This window comes from Psittacula echo (genome assembly GCF_963264785.1).
Source record: "Psittacula echo genome assembly, chromosome: 1".
NCBI classification, from domain to species: domain Eukaryota; kingdom Metazoa; phylum Chordata; class Aves; order Psittaciformes; family Psittacidae; genus Psittacula; species Psittacula echo.
In genome coordinates this window covers 42,124,698-42,140,761 of record NC_137735.1, presented here as the reverse complement: position 1 = coordinate 42,140,761, position 16,064 = coordinate 42,124,698, and the positions used below count along the sequence as shown (strand labels likewise).

At 39.2% G+C, this 16,064-nt stretch overlaps 2 protein-coding genes across 3 annotated transcripts in view; one reads left to right on the top strand and one right to left on the bottom strand.

Annotated features, from left to right (window-relative positions):
• DDX60 (DExD/H-box helicase 60) overlaps positions 1–6,583 on the bottom strand; it is a gene marked incomplete at its 5' end in the record, with an annotated part of 64,724 nt that extends 58,141 nt beyond the window's left edge. The window contains one exon of the mRNA XM_080633310.1: positions 6,516–6,583. Coding sequence (XP_080489436.1) covers positions 6,516–6,583 — 68 coding nt within the window. The remainder of the gene's footprint in view (positions 1–6,515) is intronic.
• Positions 6,584–14,638: 8,055 nt separating this feature from the next.
• The window catches only part of PALLD (palladin, cytoskeletal associated protein), a gene marked incomplete at its 5' end in the record, with an annotated part of 189,881 nt that continues 188,455 nt past the window's right edge, over positions 14,639–16,064 (top strand). For both annotated transcript variants that reach the window (XM_080617156.1, XM_080617155.1), the window contains one exon: positions 14,639–15,684. In XM_080617156.1, coding sequence (XP_080473282.1) covers positions 14,639–15,684 — 1,046 coding nt within the window. The remainder of the gene's footprint in view (positions 15,685–16,064) is intronic.

Genomic DNA, 16,064 nt, shown 5'->3' with positions numbered 1-16,064 from the left:
CACTACAGTCCCTGATGAAGAGTCCCTCCCCAGCATCCTTGTAGGCCCCCTTCAGATACTGGAAGGCTGCTATGAGGTCTCCACGCAGCCTTCTCTTCTCCAGGCTGAACAGCCCCAACTTTCTCAGCCTATCTCCATACGGGAGGTGCTCCAGTCCCCTGATCATCCTCGTGGCCCTCCTCTGGACTTGTTCCAACAGTTCCATGTCCTTTTTATGTTGAGGACACCAGAACTGCACACAATGCTCCAAGTGAGGTCTCACGAGAGCAGAGTAGAGGGGCAGGATCACCTCCTTTGACCTGCTGGTCACGCTCCTTTTGATGCAGCCTAGGATACGGTTGGCTTTCTGGGCTGCGAGCGCACACTGCTGGCTCATGTGAATTTTTTCATCGGCCAACACCCCCAAGTCCTTCTCCGCAGGGCTGCTCTGAATCTCTTCTCTGCCCAACCTGTAGCTGTGCCTGGGATTGCTCCGACCCAGGTGTAGGACCTTGCACTTGGCATGGTTAAACTTCATCAGGTTGGCATCAGCCCACCTCACAAGCGTGTCAAGGTCCCTCTGGATGGCATTCCTTCCCTCTGGCGTATCAACCAAACCACACAGCTTGGTGTCATCGGCAAACTTGCTGAGGGCGCACTCAATCCCACTGTCCATGTCACCCACAAAGATGTTGAACAAGACCAGTCCCAACACCGATTCCTGAGGGACACCACTTGTTACCGGTCTCCAGCTGGACATGGAGCCATTGACCACAACTCTTTGCGTGAGGCCATCCAGCCAGTTCTTTATCCACCGAGTGGTCCACCCATCAAATTGATGTCTCTCCAATTTAGAGACAAGGATGTCATGTGGGGCAGTGTCGAACGCTTTGCACAAGTTCAGATAGATGACGTCAACTGCTCTTCCCCTGTCCATAAGCTCCATAGCCCCATCATAGAAGGCCACCAAATTGGTCAGGCGGGATTTCCCCTTAGTGAAGCCATGCTGGCTGTCACCAAGCACCTCCTTGTTTTTCATGTGCCTTAGCATGTCTTCCAGGAGAATCTGCTCCAAGAGTTTGCCAGGCACAGAGGTGAGACTGACCGGTCTGTAATTCCCCGGGTCATCCATTTTCCCCTTCTTGAAAATGGGGGTTATATTTCCCTTTTTTCAGTCGTAATAAAATTTGTTCCTGACTTTTTCCTTGTAAAGAATATAGAATTACATTTATAATACTATTACAGAGGCCTTCTATGGAGGTTTTGTACTTCTCAAATTCAGGAAAGACAATCTTAAGTTTCACTTCATTATTTGCTTACAACAGGTAGTGCAGGCAATTATAAATAGTGCATCTCTGAACTTTACAGTTCTTGATTTTGCAATTTAAGTAAGTCTTTATTGGGTGTTTCACTGCTAATATTGTTATTGTATCTTATTATTTTGAGAAAGAATATCAACTGTGCAGCAGCAAATAAATATAGAAAAGATAGAAAAATGAAAAAAAAATATTTATAGACACAACCTATGGTAAATCCAGACTGTTTGCGAAATTCTCAAATCCAAAATATCTAAGGCATTTGACAATCCTCTGACAATCTATTGTCTTCAGTAAATCATGCTGTTTATCCAGCAGTGAATGGATTCTTCTCACTGTTTCAGTGGCTATTCTTAGATCTTTCACACTTCTGCCTTGGGGAGAAAAAAAAACCAAAACAATAAAAGCCAGCCAGAAAGAGAGTCACATTCAATATTTTTGCTTTTAAGATTCTTTCCCATTATGAAAGAAACTTTCACAAATCAGGTGCCAGTGATTCTCACAGATGTCCCAATGTGTACAGAAATCAGCATATATACTTGGAAATGAAAATGCATGTATATTCTGTCTGTAAATGTGCAGCAACCATTTCCCCTGGTCTCCCATATCATTCCAGACTTCCAGTCTTATAAACCAGAGGCAGCTGTTGATCTGAGTTAGATTGTTACTGATGTCAGTCCACCGCTAACTCTTGTCACAACTTCACTGCTAGGGTTACTCTGCCAGTTACTCTACATTAACCAATGATACACTAAACTTTATCTGTTAGGTGATACAGCTTGAAAACAAAACAGAAAGCTGCAAGAAGCAGCTGGTTTGTACAAGAATTGAAATTATTAACATGAAAATGATCAAACAAAAGGCTACTGCAAGCTGTTTATAATTTCCTTTCATTTCCGGAGAGTATATCAGTGGGCTCATCAAAATAGCTCAAATAGAGCAGTGTCAACAGTCCCAAACTGAATGGATCCTGGGTTTGGGCAACCACAAAACAGCAACAAATCACCTGATACAGTACCAGTGCCCCTGACTGATGTTGTGGATGTATTAGACAGAAAAGAGACCATTATACACACTCACCCATGGACCTTTTTACACCTTATTGTTCATCATGTGAAGAATATACGTTCATCATCACTGATAGGACTTTAGCGGAAACAGAAATGAAAAAAAGAAAATGCAAGCTTGATATAATAAGAACACCCTCAAAAATCACAGCATGGTTCTGTGGTGTGCCTTAGCATATTTAAAGCAATCTTTCCTCTTCTGTTACTCAGCTGGCCCAACATAATTTGCAATATGCTTATCAAGAAAAACTACTCACAAAACTTGGATGATGCCAAACTGATGAATTACTGTGCCTAGACAACTCCTCAAATACAGCATATGCCTCTCCCACAAACTAATTTTCTTTAAGTGATCTGAGCTACACACAAAACTTTGCTCTTAGTATGAAAACAGTATGTCATTGCATTAGCAAAAGGTTAGTAGGATGTTCTTCTCCAGTCTTCATACAGTTAATTCTTGTCATCCCCTCCAAAGAAACCACAAAAAAAATGTACACTTACCTTTATCATAGAATCATAGAATAGTTAGGGTTAGAAAGGACCTTAAGATCATCTAGTTCCAACCCCCCTGCCATGGGCAGGGACACCCCACACTAAACCATGTCACCCAAGGCTCTGTCCAACCTGGCCTTCAACACCGTCAGGGATGGAGCATTCACAACCTCCCTGGGTAACCCATTCCAGTGCCTCATCACCCTAACAGTAAAGAACTTCTTCCTTATATCCAATCTGAACTTCCCCTGTTTAAGTTTGAACCCGTTACCCCTTGTCCTGTCACTACAGTCCCTGATGAAGAGTCCATCCCCAGCATTCTCGTAGGCCCCTTCAGATACTGGAAGGCTGCTATGAGGTCTCCACGCAGCCTTCTCTTCTCCAGGCTGAACAGCCCCAACTTTCTCAGCCTATCTTCATACGGGAGGTGCTCCAGTCCCCTGATCATCCTTGTGGCCCTCCTCTGGACTTGTTCCAACAGTTCCATGTCCTTTTTATGTTGAGGACACCAGAACTGTACACAATACTCCAAGTGAGGACTTGCAAGAGCAGAGTAGAGGGGCAGGATCACTTCCTCCGACCTGCTGATCACGCTCCTTTTGATGTAGCCCAGGATACAGTTAGCTTTCTGGGATGCGAGCGCATACTGCCAGCTCCACTTACCCTTATCTATGGATTGTTCCTTCAAGAGCTGAAAACAGACATTCAAAGCAGACATTTCTGCAGTACGTTTCACAGAATTACTTTGACATGTTTCCAGGAAATCTTTTGACTTATAACCTTAACTCCAGACCTAAATTTCTGTTTCACTTGCTTGTCAATGCAAAGGCTTTTCCATTGTTTCTTCTCTTCTTTTCCCTCTTCATCTTTCATTCTTTTCTGGTTTTCTTCAATGATTTTTTCTGCCTTTAAATCTACTGATAAATCAATTTAAATATAAAGTATTTCTGAAATTTTAGTTAAGAAATGCTCAATGCCTTCCATAAATTTCATGTTGCGTTTAACAGCTTGTTTTACTTACAAATCTTGGACCTCCATTTTTCCAGTCCATCAGCCAGAATACCAGGACTGTACCCCTTAGTGTTTAGTCACTGGGTCTGAAGCTGTAATGCCTAGAGAGACATGTAGTTGTAAGTACAAAATCGATACTCTCTCAAAATTCTAACTCTTCACAGAACCAGTGGATTCAATCTGGGGCTCCAAGCTCTATAAATTGCCTCCCAAATGAAGAAATACAAGGATTCTCACTGCTGCTACACAAGTTTTCATTGCCACTGAAAGGGTCCTTCTCTCTTCCATGTTCTGAGGCTTGCTTTATGTCATTCCTAAAAGTACCTATTTTAAAAATATGTTTGCTACATGATCTACCCCTAAAAGTAAAGGATTCCTTTATAACGGAGTAATACATTTCTGTTTGATGGACATAGGCTTTTTAAACATAAAACATGCATTTGTAAATCAGATGTAGAACACTTCACCCGGGAAGAAAAAAATAGATGGTTTTAGTTTTAAGCAATTGAACATGCACTATGTTAGAATACACCACTCCCAAACTGTAAACATAGTTGGTTGTATTTTCAACTGACATTAATCAGTGGTTTTTCTAACCTCCTTATATTTCACATCAGGAAAAGAGAAGGCAAAAATTCTGTTACATTTTTACATGATACAGCCTCTCATAAAAAAAAAAGCAAGTTGCCATTGCTAGTCCATATGATACTCACCATGTCTGGAATATTTCTGCCACCACTTTTTCAGCACCTGTCTGTTGGCCAATCAGAAAAAAGCAAAAGGCCTGAAGCCTCTTCAACTCCATGGAAACTCTTTCCAAAAATACCCCCAAGCTAAGTGTCTCTCTAATAGAAGCTAGTGACTGACAAATCTCTCAGCAGTTCATTCTAAATAGCCAGCTGTGTTTTAACATTTGTGTTTCTTTTAAATTGAGTCCTTCTGAGGTTAACAGCGGAAGTAATCAGCTGTTCAGTGTTCCTCCTTCAGCATTAATTCCTCTTTCCAGAAGTATGGATGTCACATTCTTACACATTTGTCTTTGTTTAGCACAATGACTTCTGGCTGCAATACACAGCTGTCTACCCTTATCTTGCACCGACATGTTTTTAGGTGGCAGGCTAAGCCTTCCTACAGACCTCAGGAATATATTTGGCATAATCAAAAGACAGTCTGCAATAGCTGTTAAAAAGATAAAGCAATGTAAAGCTGTATCATGATAAAAGGAAAAAGAGAAGTAAATATTTATTTTCCTCGAGATCAGCATTTCATAGTCTGTTGAAAGAGGTGCATTCTTTTTTTAAAGTTAATCCCCTTGTAAAGAAAGAGGCTTTAATTTGGTATTGAACTTCAGCACTGTCTGTGCCTGCTCAGATCAAACACATTGCACATGCTAAGAAGGAATCTGAGTACATGACTGGCTGTGAATATAAACATAAAATATGCACTCTAGGCTTGCAGCTAAAATTAATCTAATGGAAACCATTTTCCACACGAAGAGGAAAGTCTAACTGAGCTGCACTGACAAAGACTTAGTATGTACAACATAAAAAGATGCCATGTGATGCTATAAAGCATTTTTCTCACTGCCCAGCTGTGACCGTTTTATGATATGTGTAAGTGTAAATAGTTTTTATTTAAAAATATATAAATTGCATTTGTTCAAACTTTATTTTTCACAGACATATACAGGCAATAGCTGATGCGAGTGGGACTGAACTACATACTTAAACAAGGCATAGAGAGACGGATAACTGTCTGGTACAGGGAGTGAGAATTAACTTACCAAGTGAGATTAATTTACCAAATAAAAGAAATGGTAAAGCCACATTAATATTACTAACATTTAAAGCATACAGGACAAAATCAACTTTTAGAAGAGTAACAGTTGAAGCAAGGAGTCCAGTTAAATGAAACTAGACAAATTTAAGGTCTTGAATGTGGAGTACTTAAAAGAAAACTCTCAATTTTTAGAACGAGACTGGTGTTAACTCTCCTTTGTGCAGACAGGACAGGTAAATTAAGTACCTTACACAAGGCTTGCTTTTTTTCTTTCAAATATGATGCATCAGTCTGTTTAAGTTTGAATGTTAATTTTCATGACACAGATTTTCCACTAGAGTGTTTTAAATACAATTTACTTCACTTCTTTCCTTAGAAAATGATGTAGGACTACACTGAGCTGACCCATTAACACAGGTTCTTAGATTTCTTAAATTTATCATGTAATCTGAAATCTTTACATGCCACAGCATTCAATCTCAACCATATTGCTATGTGCTACACTGCCAAATTTTATCCTTGTAGTTTCTACCCTTGTGAGATTGCCTCAGTCCTATCGTCTGCAACTTTCGCTCCTTTCCAATGCGTTTCTTAATTCAACATGAAATGGATTTCTTGAGGTTTTGTGCTTTAACATCAGCTGTATTATAGCATTTCCCTATGCTAAAACTTGAAATAGGCTTTCTATTTAACTGCAGAAGACTGTCAATTCCAGTCTGTTGACACCTCATTTCTCATCCTTTAATACTATTTTACAACACGCCTTACAGATTTTAATGGAATCAGGCAGTGATTCTTCTCTAGGCCTTCTGCACAGCTGTGAGCCATATAGATGGATTTTTAAAGACTTTCATCACCAACGTATCAGTACCTGTAAATCAGATTGTTCTGACGAGGAATTATAGGAAACGTGTCAACAGCGGAGGGCCTACCGTACATGCTGGCCCCCCCCAGTAAACACACTCCACAGTAAGCACACTCCACAGCAACGCACCCTGACTGACAGCCGCGGCGCCTCAGCCGCGCCACAACACCCTCCAGCTCAGTACCACCAGATGAGGCGGCGGGCTCCAGCGGTCGTTCCCCGTCCTCTCCCCGCAGCGCCTACCCGTCACCCGGAGGAGTTGCCGGGCTCCCCGCATGAGACAGCCGCTCTCGCTGGGTCTGCCCGGGACCTCTTCACCTCCGGCAGCGCTGCCCTTCAGCCAACGGCTGGCGCCTGCCTCGCCTTTCCCGCCGCTGAACCCCTCCCGCCCCGCTCCCTCAGCGCCGATCCCCTCCCGTCCCGCTCCCATAGCGCTTCGCGTTGGGCCGTTGATCGCGTACATGGGCCTGTGAGTGGAAAGGCTCGGGCAGACGAAAGTGAGGCTCAGAAACGAGTGTGTGTAAACAGTGTCGTGCATCTACAAGAGTTCGATGAACGCCGGGGCCTGCCTAAAAACACCTCGGAGCCCTGCTGAGAGCACCGCCTAGGCCAGGCCACTGCCGGCTTTCAGGTAACTTGGGCATCTTTATCCTAGGTACAGTGTCTATTGGCAAGGATCAGATAGTTTTGCTCTAAGTTTCTTTTATCTTAGTGTGATAATCCTGTGAGAGCACAGTGTGCTTCACAGCCCCAAATGCAGAAGTGTATTAATCACAGTGCACACAGGGGTGCAAATTCCTAACAAAATTCTATTGAGATGTTAAGGGGTGCTGATGGCATCACCGGTAATGTGGCAGTTTGTCCATGAGTTCAGTTTTTACCTGTCTGGCTACTTACAGATTGAAAATACAGCATCTTGAGAGAGAATGGTATTACAAGTGTTCTAGTAATTCTGAGGTAAGGGAAGCTGGAATACAGGTTTCTCAGTCTGAGGTAGGTGGCCTCAGCAAGGCCTTAGATACTATTATCTTGGACTGAGAAGCAGTTATCTCTTACTCAGTTTAAGAAATAGTATTAGTTCTTTGTGAGTTGCCAATTAGCCTTCCTTTCCATTTTATGGTTTCCTTTCTGACTCACAGCTGTGGTAATTCTGAAAAGTTGTGATATTCTTAAGTTTATTGAACTGTTGTTACTTGCAGCCCCTCAGTCACTTCATAGGTGAAGTATTCTGTAAAAGAGAGTGGGTTAGTGTTACTAATCTTTTATCAGTTTAATTTTAGCAACTGTTGTATTTTTTCTAGACCAAGTACCAGCACCACTGCTAGCAAAACTGAAGGCATATGAGCTTTTGTGCTGCATTTCTGCAGTTTCCTCCTAGGAAGATCCTGAGAAACTCTCCAGAAACTTGGGAAGATGGTATTTGAGTACTACTGACACTGCCTGACTATTTCACTGTTGAACACTTTCATCTATATATGACAGGTAGGTACTTCTAGTGCACTCTATAAAAACACAGGTTAGTTCTAGCTAGGTAATAAATTTATTTACAAATATATTTACAAGCAAAATTTAACATGTTTTGATACTTAGGGAAAACAAATAAACAAACAAACAAAACAAAACAAAACCAACCCAAAGCCATGTGTAGCATCAAACTACAGCAAGGCAGTGACCAACTATGTTTAGGCACAGGTGACCAGATTTATTTTTTTTTTTTACTTTTAGACGTGGAAAAGTAAATGTGACTCAAAATAAGTGGAAGATTCTGTGGCAGCTAGTAAAGGGGGTTACATCTGTCTCTGCTGCTTAAAGTAGAAACAGCTCTTAGAATCATAGAATCATAGAATAGTTAGGGTTGGAAAGGACCTTAAGATCATCTAGTTCCAACACTCCTCCCATGGGCAGGCACACCTCACACTAAACCATGCCACCCAAGGCCTCATCCAACCTGGCCTTGATGACTCTTACTTGAAGAGGTGTTTGACTTTAGGTCTTGGAGATTGCCTGTCTGTTTGTATTTTACCCTGCTGCTATTTAGAGCAAGGTACAAAATAACAGGGACTGTTACAGTGTCTTTCTGCTTTTTCAGGTAAGTACACAAATTACTAGGGTAAAGACCCATGCTTATTAGCATATTTTGGTTTTAGCCCAATTAACAATTAAAAGCTTTTGCACCATGTAACATCTTCATCAGATGGAATGGAAAGTTTGCACAACCAGAATACCTTTACAGTTTATGACAGGAAGTTTTGAATGACTTGGGCTGACTAGTGTCAGAAACTATTATTGGGTTTTCAGTAGACCCGTCTAGGTATGCTCCATCAAATCTATTAGCAATGAAAGTATTCTGTCCATGGAGTTGTGTTCATCGGTTGAATTTGCCATGGTACTGTAATAGGAATGGGGTCTATATCTGATGTAATATCCTTTATCTTGTTTGTGTGCTATTAGTAGTTCTTACATTTTACATGTAAATACTGAATTACTACATCATTGCACATTATTGCACATGCTAATCTTTCAAAGTGTGTAACTGTTCCAAAGTTTTAATCTCTATAGCATTTGCTTACAGTGATTTCCAGCTGTCTACCACCATTGTAAAGGAGCACAGGCATTATTTTTGCTATAAAAATGGAAGGTCTTGATCAAAAATTAAGTAAATTCCCAAGAGATCAATCACAAGTCAATCCTTGATGTAAGCATTTCCAAAATCTTAGTAGAATGACATTGGGGAAAATTTCTTCATGGATTAATATAGCTGTATAAAACCCTGTCATAATGAGTTTATGCAAGTTATGACAAATATTTCATTAACAATTGAAGCCAGTAGAATATATTGAACGCAGATCTTTCACTTTTGGAGCAATTGTTTCTACCATGCTGTACAAAAAGTAATAGGCATACCTGATTTACACAGATCACCAGTGCAACTGTGTTCATAAAAGCTCATGTCCTTTAAAAATGATCCCTGCAGGTGTATCCAGACAGGTTTATTTTCTTCACAGAAGTGACAATTCAAACAACTCCAAGAACCAAGATTTCATCCAGACCCTCCCTGTAGAAAATGCCAAAGATAGCCCAAGGCAGTTTGTTGCTGTTTATATGTAGGTTATTTTTGGCTCCCATTCCAAGGTAGCTAACTCTTATGCATTTAGTGGAGAGGCTGGGTGCCTGACACAGGGCCTGGATCCCATTCTGTGGGGTGACTGCTTAAAAATTAGGCGTACAGTGGTTAACTCTTAGATGACCAGCTCCTTTTTTGTATACATTTTTTAGTCTGGAATTTTTAGAATGAAAATTCTGTTTTTATCTGACACACTTTTACACTGAAATCACTGTAAAATAACCTGAAATAAAAACCTTTTTACCAATTTCATTACCACACGGTAAAAACCCCACATCATGAGAATGAGGTTTATATGCATTGTGAAATAAGTAGGTATTCCTAATCCAACAGTGAATCTGTTGAAGCTCTGATTAGGGGACAGTGATTGGCTGTATGAAGATGTAAAGAAAAATGTATTAACTATATTAACATATATAATATGTTATATATTAACATACATAATAAATATATTAACTATATTAACTCCTGAAATAAAATGTGTGATACTAATACTTGGTAATGCCTAAATTGGTCTGAAACTGATAAGGAGCTGTGAGTCTCTTGTGCACTTCTGTCACAAGAGTGGGCCAACTGTCCGTCTGTTGTTGCCAAGGAATAAACTTCATTAAAGAATGCAAGGCAATATGTGGAAGACCTTGCACTAAGAACAAGTGCCAGCCCACAAAATTAATTCAAACCAGAGAGCAGATAGAGTGGATGCTGACAGAAGGGATGGAGATCTATAACATCTATTTGGAGCTACAGTTTCTGCTATCTCTTCTAGGGACTTTGACTCCCAGTAGGCTGCAATCTGGCAAAAACAATCCTACCCACATGTTGCTTTTATTTCTGGAAATTATGTGAAAGAGTCTGTAGATTATACCAGCAGTCTTCATGTTTGCTGCCTCTTTTCATGGGGTATGAAAGGAAATGATGTGCCTGGAAAGGTACAAGTGTGCTCTTGGACTGAAAGTCTTTCTTCCCTTCTACAAAACTCTCACAGGAGCTCTTAATGAGGTGAAAGTACTTTCTTACAAAGACAGTAAGGAAGAGTTGACTGTGTTACTCATTACACTCTACAAGGCCATAGAAACTAGAAACATATCTTGATTGTTTCAGTATTAATCCATGTGTCATAGTTGTGGGGTCTTCTTAAAGCATGCATGTTTTCGAGGGATTTCGTGTGTCATTTCTGAGGGAGATAGAGAATTCTTTTCTGATTATAGGATTACTCCATTTGAGATGTGAAAATTCAAAAGTTAAATTTATACAGTGTAGTATGTGGTTGCAGATTAATAATTATTTATTACTACAAAAAGATGGACCATTTTGGCTGATAGCTCTAAAAATGTTAAGGGTCTTTTCCAACCTAAGTGGTTCTATGATTCTGTGGGATTTTTTTTTTCTTTTTCTGGAAGATTTTAAGGTGCACAAGGAAGCTGTTAATTTTAAATACTTTTTTAGTAGAAAATCCTATTATTTATAGTCATAAAAATGGCTAATTTTGTTAAAAAATAAAAATCTGTTAATACAGAATCTCATACAAAGAAGTTATTGTTTAAAATTAAGTTTTACACACTGTGTTTTCTATTACCTGTGGAGGTGGGCCCTTTAATAGTGAGCAAAAATCACACACTAAAATTCCAGATTAGTATTTTAAACCAGCCTGTTTATACTGTGTTAAATACAACAAAAAATGTTTATTTAAATGGTGAAGTTCTCTGAATTTCTGAATAGTAAGTGCAGCAGAACTGTATGCCTCTTACAGGCCTAACATTGCTTCTACTGGAATTCCAGATAGCGGCAGTCTGCTGAAACATGAGTTCAGTTACCAAATATAGATGAGTGGGGTAAGAATTACATAGTCACAGAGGACAGATGTAACCCACAGGCCACAAGTCTTCTTGATGCTTACAGAGGACCAAGCAATCTTTAGTGAATAGCTGGAGCAACTTTAAGCTAACTTAGATACAGAAAGAAAAAAAGCTATCTTTACCCGCTATTAATTATACTTGAGACTCTGCGTATTGGTCTGTTCATTGTAAGGTCTGTCTTGTATTTTCTGCTAAATTTAATTACTGTACTTTGGGGAGTAATTTTGCAGGATTTCAAAAGTCAGAGGAAAATTATGTGTTTGTTTTAAAAGATCTCGCTGGATTAATGTATCTTCATATTAATTGCTTTGATCAGATTGGCTTTAGGTCATATTTTTTTAAGTAATAATTTTTCATTGGACAAGTTCTGCAAATTCAGGATGCATATACTTCTCTTGTAATGAGTTCTTTGATTTTCTGTGATTTTTCCATATTGCATTATTTATCTCTTGAATACCTTAATTTGATTAATTATTCAAATGTTTTCTGAGATTATTATAATCCATTACATTTTGAATTTACTATTTACCATGTTCCTCCATAGAGCATCTATATTATTTTCTGAACAAATACTTAAATAGCATGATACACTAAAATGTGTGTTTACTTGTGAGTAATTTTTAAACATATAACAAATAGGACCTCCAGAACTGTTTATACGTAATACTGCTGGAAGTATAGCTAAACACTGATTTGCATGCAACATTGTATTTTATGTTTGTGTCTTTAACTGCTATAGTATATTCCTTTCCAGGTTACCTAATGAGTAATGATGATGAAAACTGTTATAAATACTTTGTAGTCTAGCTTGGAGAAGCTAGAAATAGCATTTGAAATTTCTAATTGTGATCTTATATGCTACTTGATAGGGTTAGCGATATTTCATCTCCAGTTTGCTGTGGTTACAAGTTGCTCTAAAAGAATAGTGGCTTTATGTATTACAGTGTGGCTGAAAAAAAGTCTTATAATTGGAAGCTTCCATTCAGCTGTCTAAAGCTAGACATATAAATCTTTATTTAGGCACCAGACCTTTCTCACTAAGGCTTATCAGCATTAGAAATTGCCAATAATCAGCACTTTTTTAAATTAGTCATCGTTATCTAAATACCCAGCTACAGATTGATTTGCTTAAATTTAGACACTGGACTTTGAAAATTACGACATACAAAGCCATTATATTTTTCTAATGATAAAGCTGAGTATAAGGAGGAGGTATGCTAATTCATATTACATTCATTTTAATCATTATGTTGGGTGCCTAGCAATCGATAATATTGCCCTCAACCGTAAACCATTGAAACACCAGAGCAACTTGGTGTTGAAAGTCAGAGAAGTTTATGTGAGTATGTAATGTATCCCTTTGAGATGTGATCAAGCTAGTAACCAGTATAAATCAGATTTAAATAAAGATGTCATTTGAAACACAGATATTTATGAGTTATCTAAACAGTAAACTAGCCCCTTTGTTCATTTGAATACAGTGTTGAAAAATAACTAAGGTGAAGGAGACAGCAACTCTCCAAGTTTAACCCTTAGTTTCCTGGCGTTCATCCAGTCTGTGCTTTAACAGCTGAGCCTCTAGACCAACTGTTTGCTTGGCTTCTCAGATTCATTCTTTAAAGCTGCTATGTGGTAGCCAGTTATACTGTATATACGTTTTTATATTTTGTTGAAAGAGATTGGCATGGCAGCTAAATTTGTTGCCTTGTAAACACAGATGAAAGAAAGATGTAATCCTAGCAAAGAATAAACCTATCATGGTATTCTATAAAACCACATAAAATCCTAAAATGTTTTATTTTCCTTATACTTCTCTTTTATGTATTGAGTTGTAATCTGTTGGCAAGAGAAGCAGGCACATCAGGAGATGCATATGCCAGGCCAAGAATTCCAATAATCTATCAGTCAGTTAATGACTACATGCTGGGTAAGCCCTGGTGAAGTGACTAAAGGTAATTGGAGCTTGCACAAGCTGATGTAAAATACATCCGAGTACATCTCATGACTGTCAAGCTACTTATCTATCAGTGAGGAAATACTTCGGATCATTGAGAGAATATATAGTATTTTTTAAAATCTTGTGCAGATTAATCAAATGAATCTCATAGAAACTATGATAAAAAGAGGAAACTTTTCAGGGTTAATTGAAACCACTGATGTTCAACTTAATTAAATGCTTTGCAAGAAGCAGCAATTAGTTTTAAGATAGATCACCCACAATCTAGTGACCAGCAGGACGAATAAATTTAAAAGAAAGAGTTTCAGGCAGATCCTTCCCTTGGGAAAAGACTGGTCTCCCTGATGTCGTGTTTCTTGCTTTTTCTGCCTTTACAGAGACAGAAAACATGCATCCTCATTCTGAAATCATGTGGGAAAACTGGAGATGTATAGATACTTCTGTACTTTGTGAAACTGGTACAGAATGTATATTATACACTTATATGGCACAGGGTGGTACATAGGTTGTGAAATCTATTTCTTTAGTGGTTTACTTTTAGCATGTGGTAGTTTGAGATTCCACTTATCAGTGTTAAGGAAAGTGCTACTAAATTGTATTGAAAGATAACAAGTTAAAAACATTAACACAAGAAGTAAAATAATATTAAACACTTGCCAACATTAAACAGAAATGGTAACTTGGAGGTTTTAATCTAAACATCTGTGTGTAGATTCTCATAATGCTTTCAACTATAGTATTTTTCCCTCTCAGAATTTGCTGTTGCACCTGGAAGGCAGTGTTATAGCAAAGAGAAAAGTAATTATATTCTCCAGATCATCATAAGCCTAAAACCAGAAAAAAATGAAGTGTAATAGCACTGATGTGAAATAACACATCAGATGTGAAATAACAGATCACTCAAAATGGTCCAGTGGAATTGAGTTTGTGCTCAGCAATGTATGAAGGATGGCTTCATAGTTCTGAAGGAAGAAGCACGAGAAATATGACCTTGAGTGCTCTCATTTCCACCTAGACAATTTGCAGCCCTGGCCCATTCTAATAGAAACCAAGGTTTACAGTAACTATTTCACTCACTGTTGGGTTCTGCTCTTCTCCTAGTTTTGTGTCTAGCTTATGGGAACCAGGATATAACAGAGGTTTTTTCACTGGGAAGTTTTTTCTTTAAGGAATTTTATTTGTGTCTTCCAGGATGCAAGACAGAAGCTGTGGGCAGGCATTGCCTCTTTCTTTAATGCTGAAAGAGGCTTACTGTTCAGAGAGAGGCATCAACAAGGGATATCCTGAAAATATGTCAGAAGCTTCATCTTACCATGACTTTTTCTCTGATTCCCTATCAGACATACAGAATAGGGACTTTTCAAATGAACTTTCTGCCTTCCTTACCCAGGAAGAAATGTGTAAGAGCCTTGACATAGCTCGGGAAGCTATTGCCAATTCCATGAAGGAGGATCAGAATGCAGCACCAGACTTTAATCATTATTTCAATACTTCTCTTTCTAGCACTTCAGAAAATGTTTCTTTCAGGGCTACCAAACTGCACGAGCAAGATGCTTTACAGAGGCCTCAAGCAAGCGGTCTGAATTCATGTGCCGCAAGTCATATTCTCCCAAGCAATCAGAAAGAGCAACCCAGCACACCTCAAACAGCAGGTAGTTTTATCACAGTTTCCAGGAAGCAAGCAAGCACCTCACCTTTGCTAACTGCTAGTCCCAGCTTCATTAGAAGCCTGAAACATTCAGAGGATGATGGTCCAGGTGTACCTAAGACAAGCCCTAAGTCTGACTCAGCAGCCCAGGAAGAAGTTCCTTTCAGGAACAAGCTGTGTGACAAAGCTGCTACATTCATAGAGGAACTGTCATCTATATTTAGACAGGCATCAGAGACAAGAGGCCGAAGTCCTGATGGGGACTCTTCTTCTCCAGATAGTGGATACCTGTCTCCTAAAAAGAGACAACTAGCTGAAGGTACCTCCATGAGCCAGGAGTTTGACAAGACACATCAAGGGGCTGAGCCTGAGGCAAAATTACCTGAAGTTCATCTCAATGGAGAACACTTTTCTGAAAGGGACAGCATCACTCAGAGTGAAACAGGCCTTTGCTACCCCTTCATCAACATGTCAGAGAATCAGTTTTCACCACCTCAATTCACTCAGAAGCTCCGGAGCCAGGAAATTGCTGAAGGAAACAAAGTATTGCTGGAGTGCAGAGTTGCTGGCAATCCAGTCCCTGATGTCAGGTACATGCATGCTTTTTATGCTTTTTAACTAATTCACCGGACATCATCATCTTCTGATTGTGGAACATAAACTAAGGACAGGTGTCACAGTGGACTTGCTTAAAGGTAGTCATGTAAGAACAGCTGATCATGCAGTGTTAGTGCATGGGGTAACAGATTCTGACCTCTTTAGTTCTCTAGAATGTCTCATTGTTTTCTGCTTACAAATGAAGTCCTTGATTCAAGAGCCATATTGCAAAATTAGGAACAGAACTTGCTCTAACAAGATTTTGTGTGACTGGTAACCTCATTAATCTAGGTAAAAGGATCACAATTTGTCCCCGAAGAGCATATATCAGGCAATCGATACTGGTTTTCTGTCAATTAGAATGTCTCCAAGC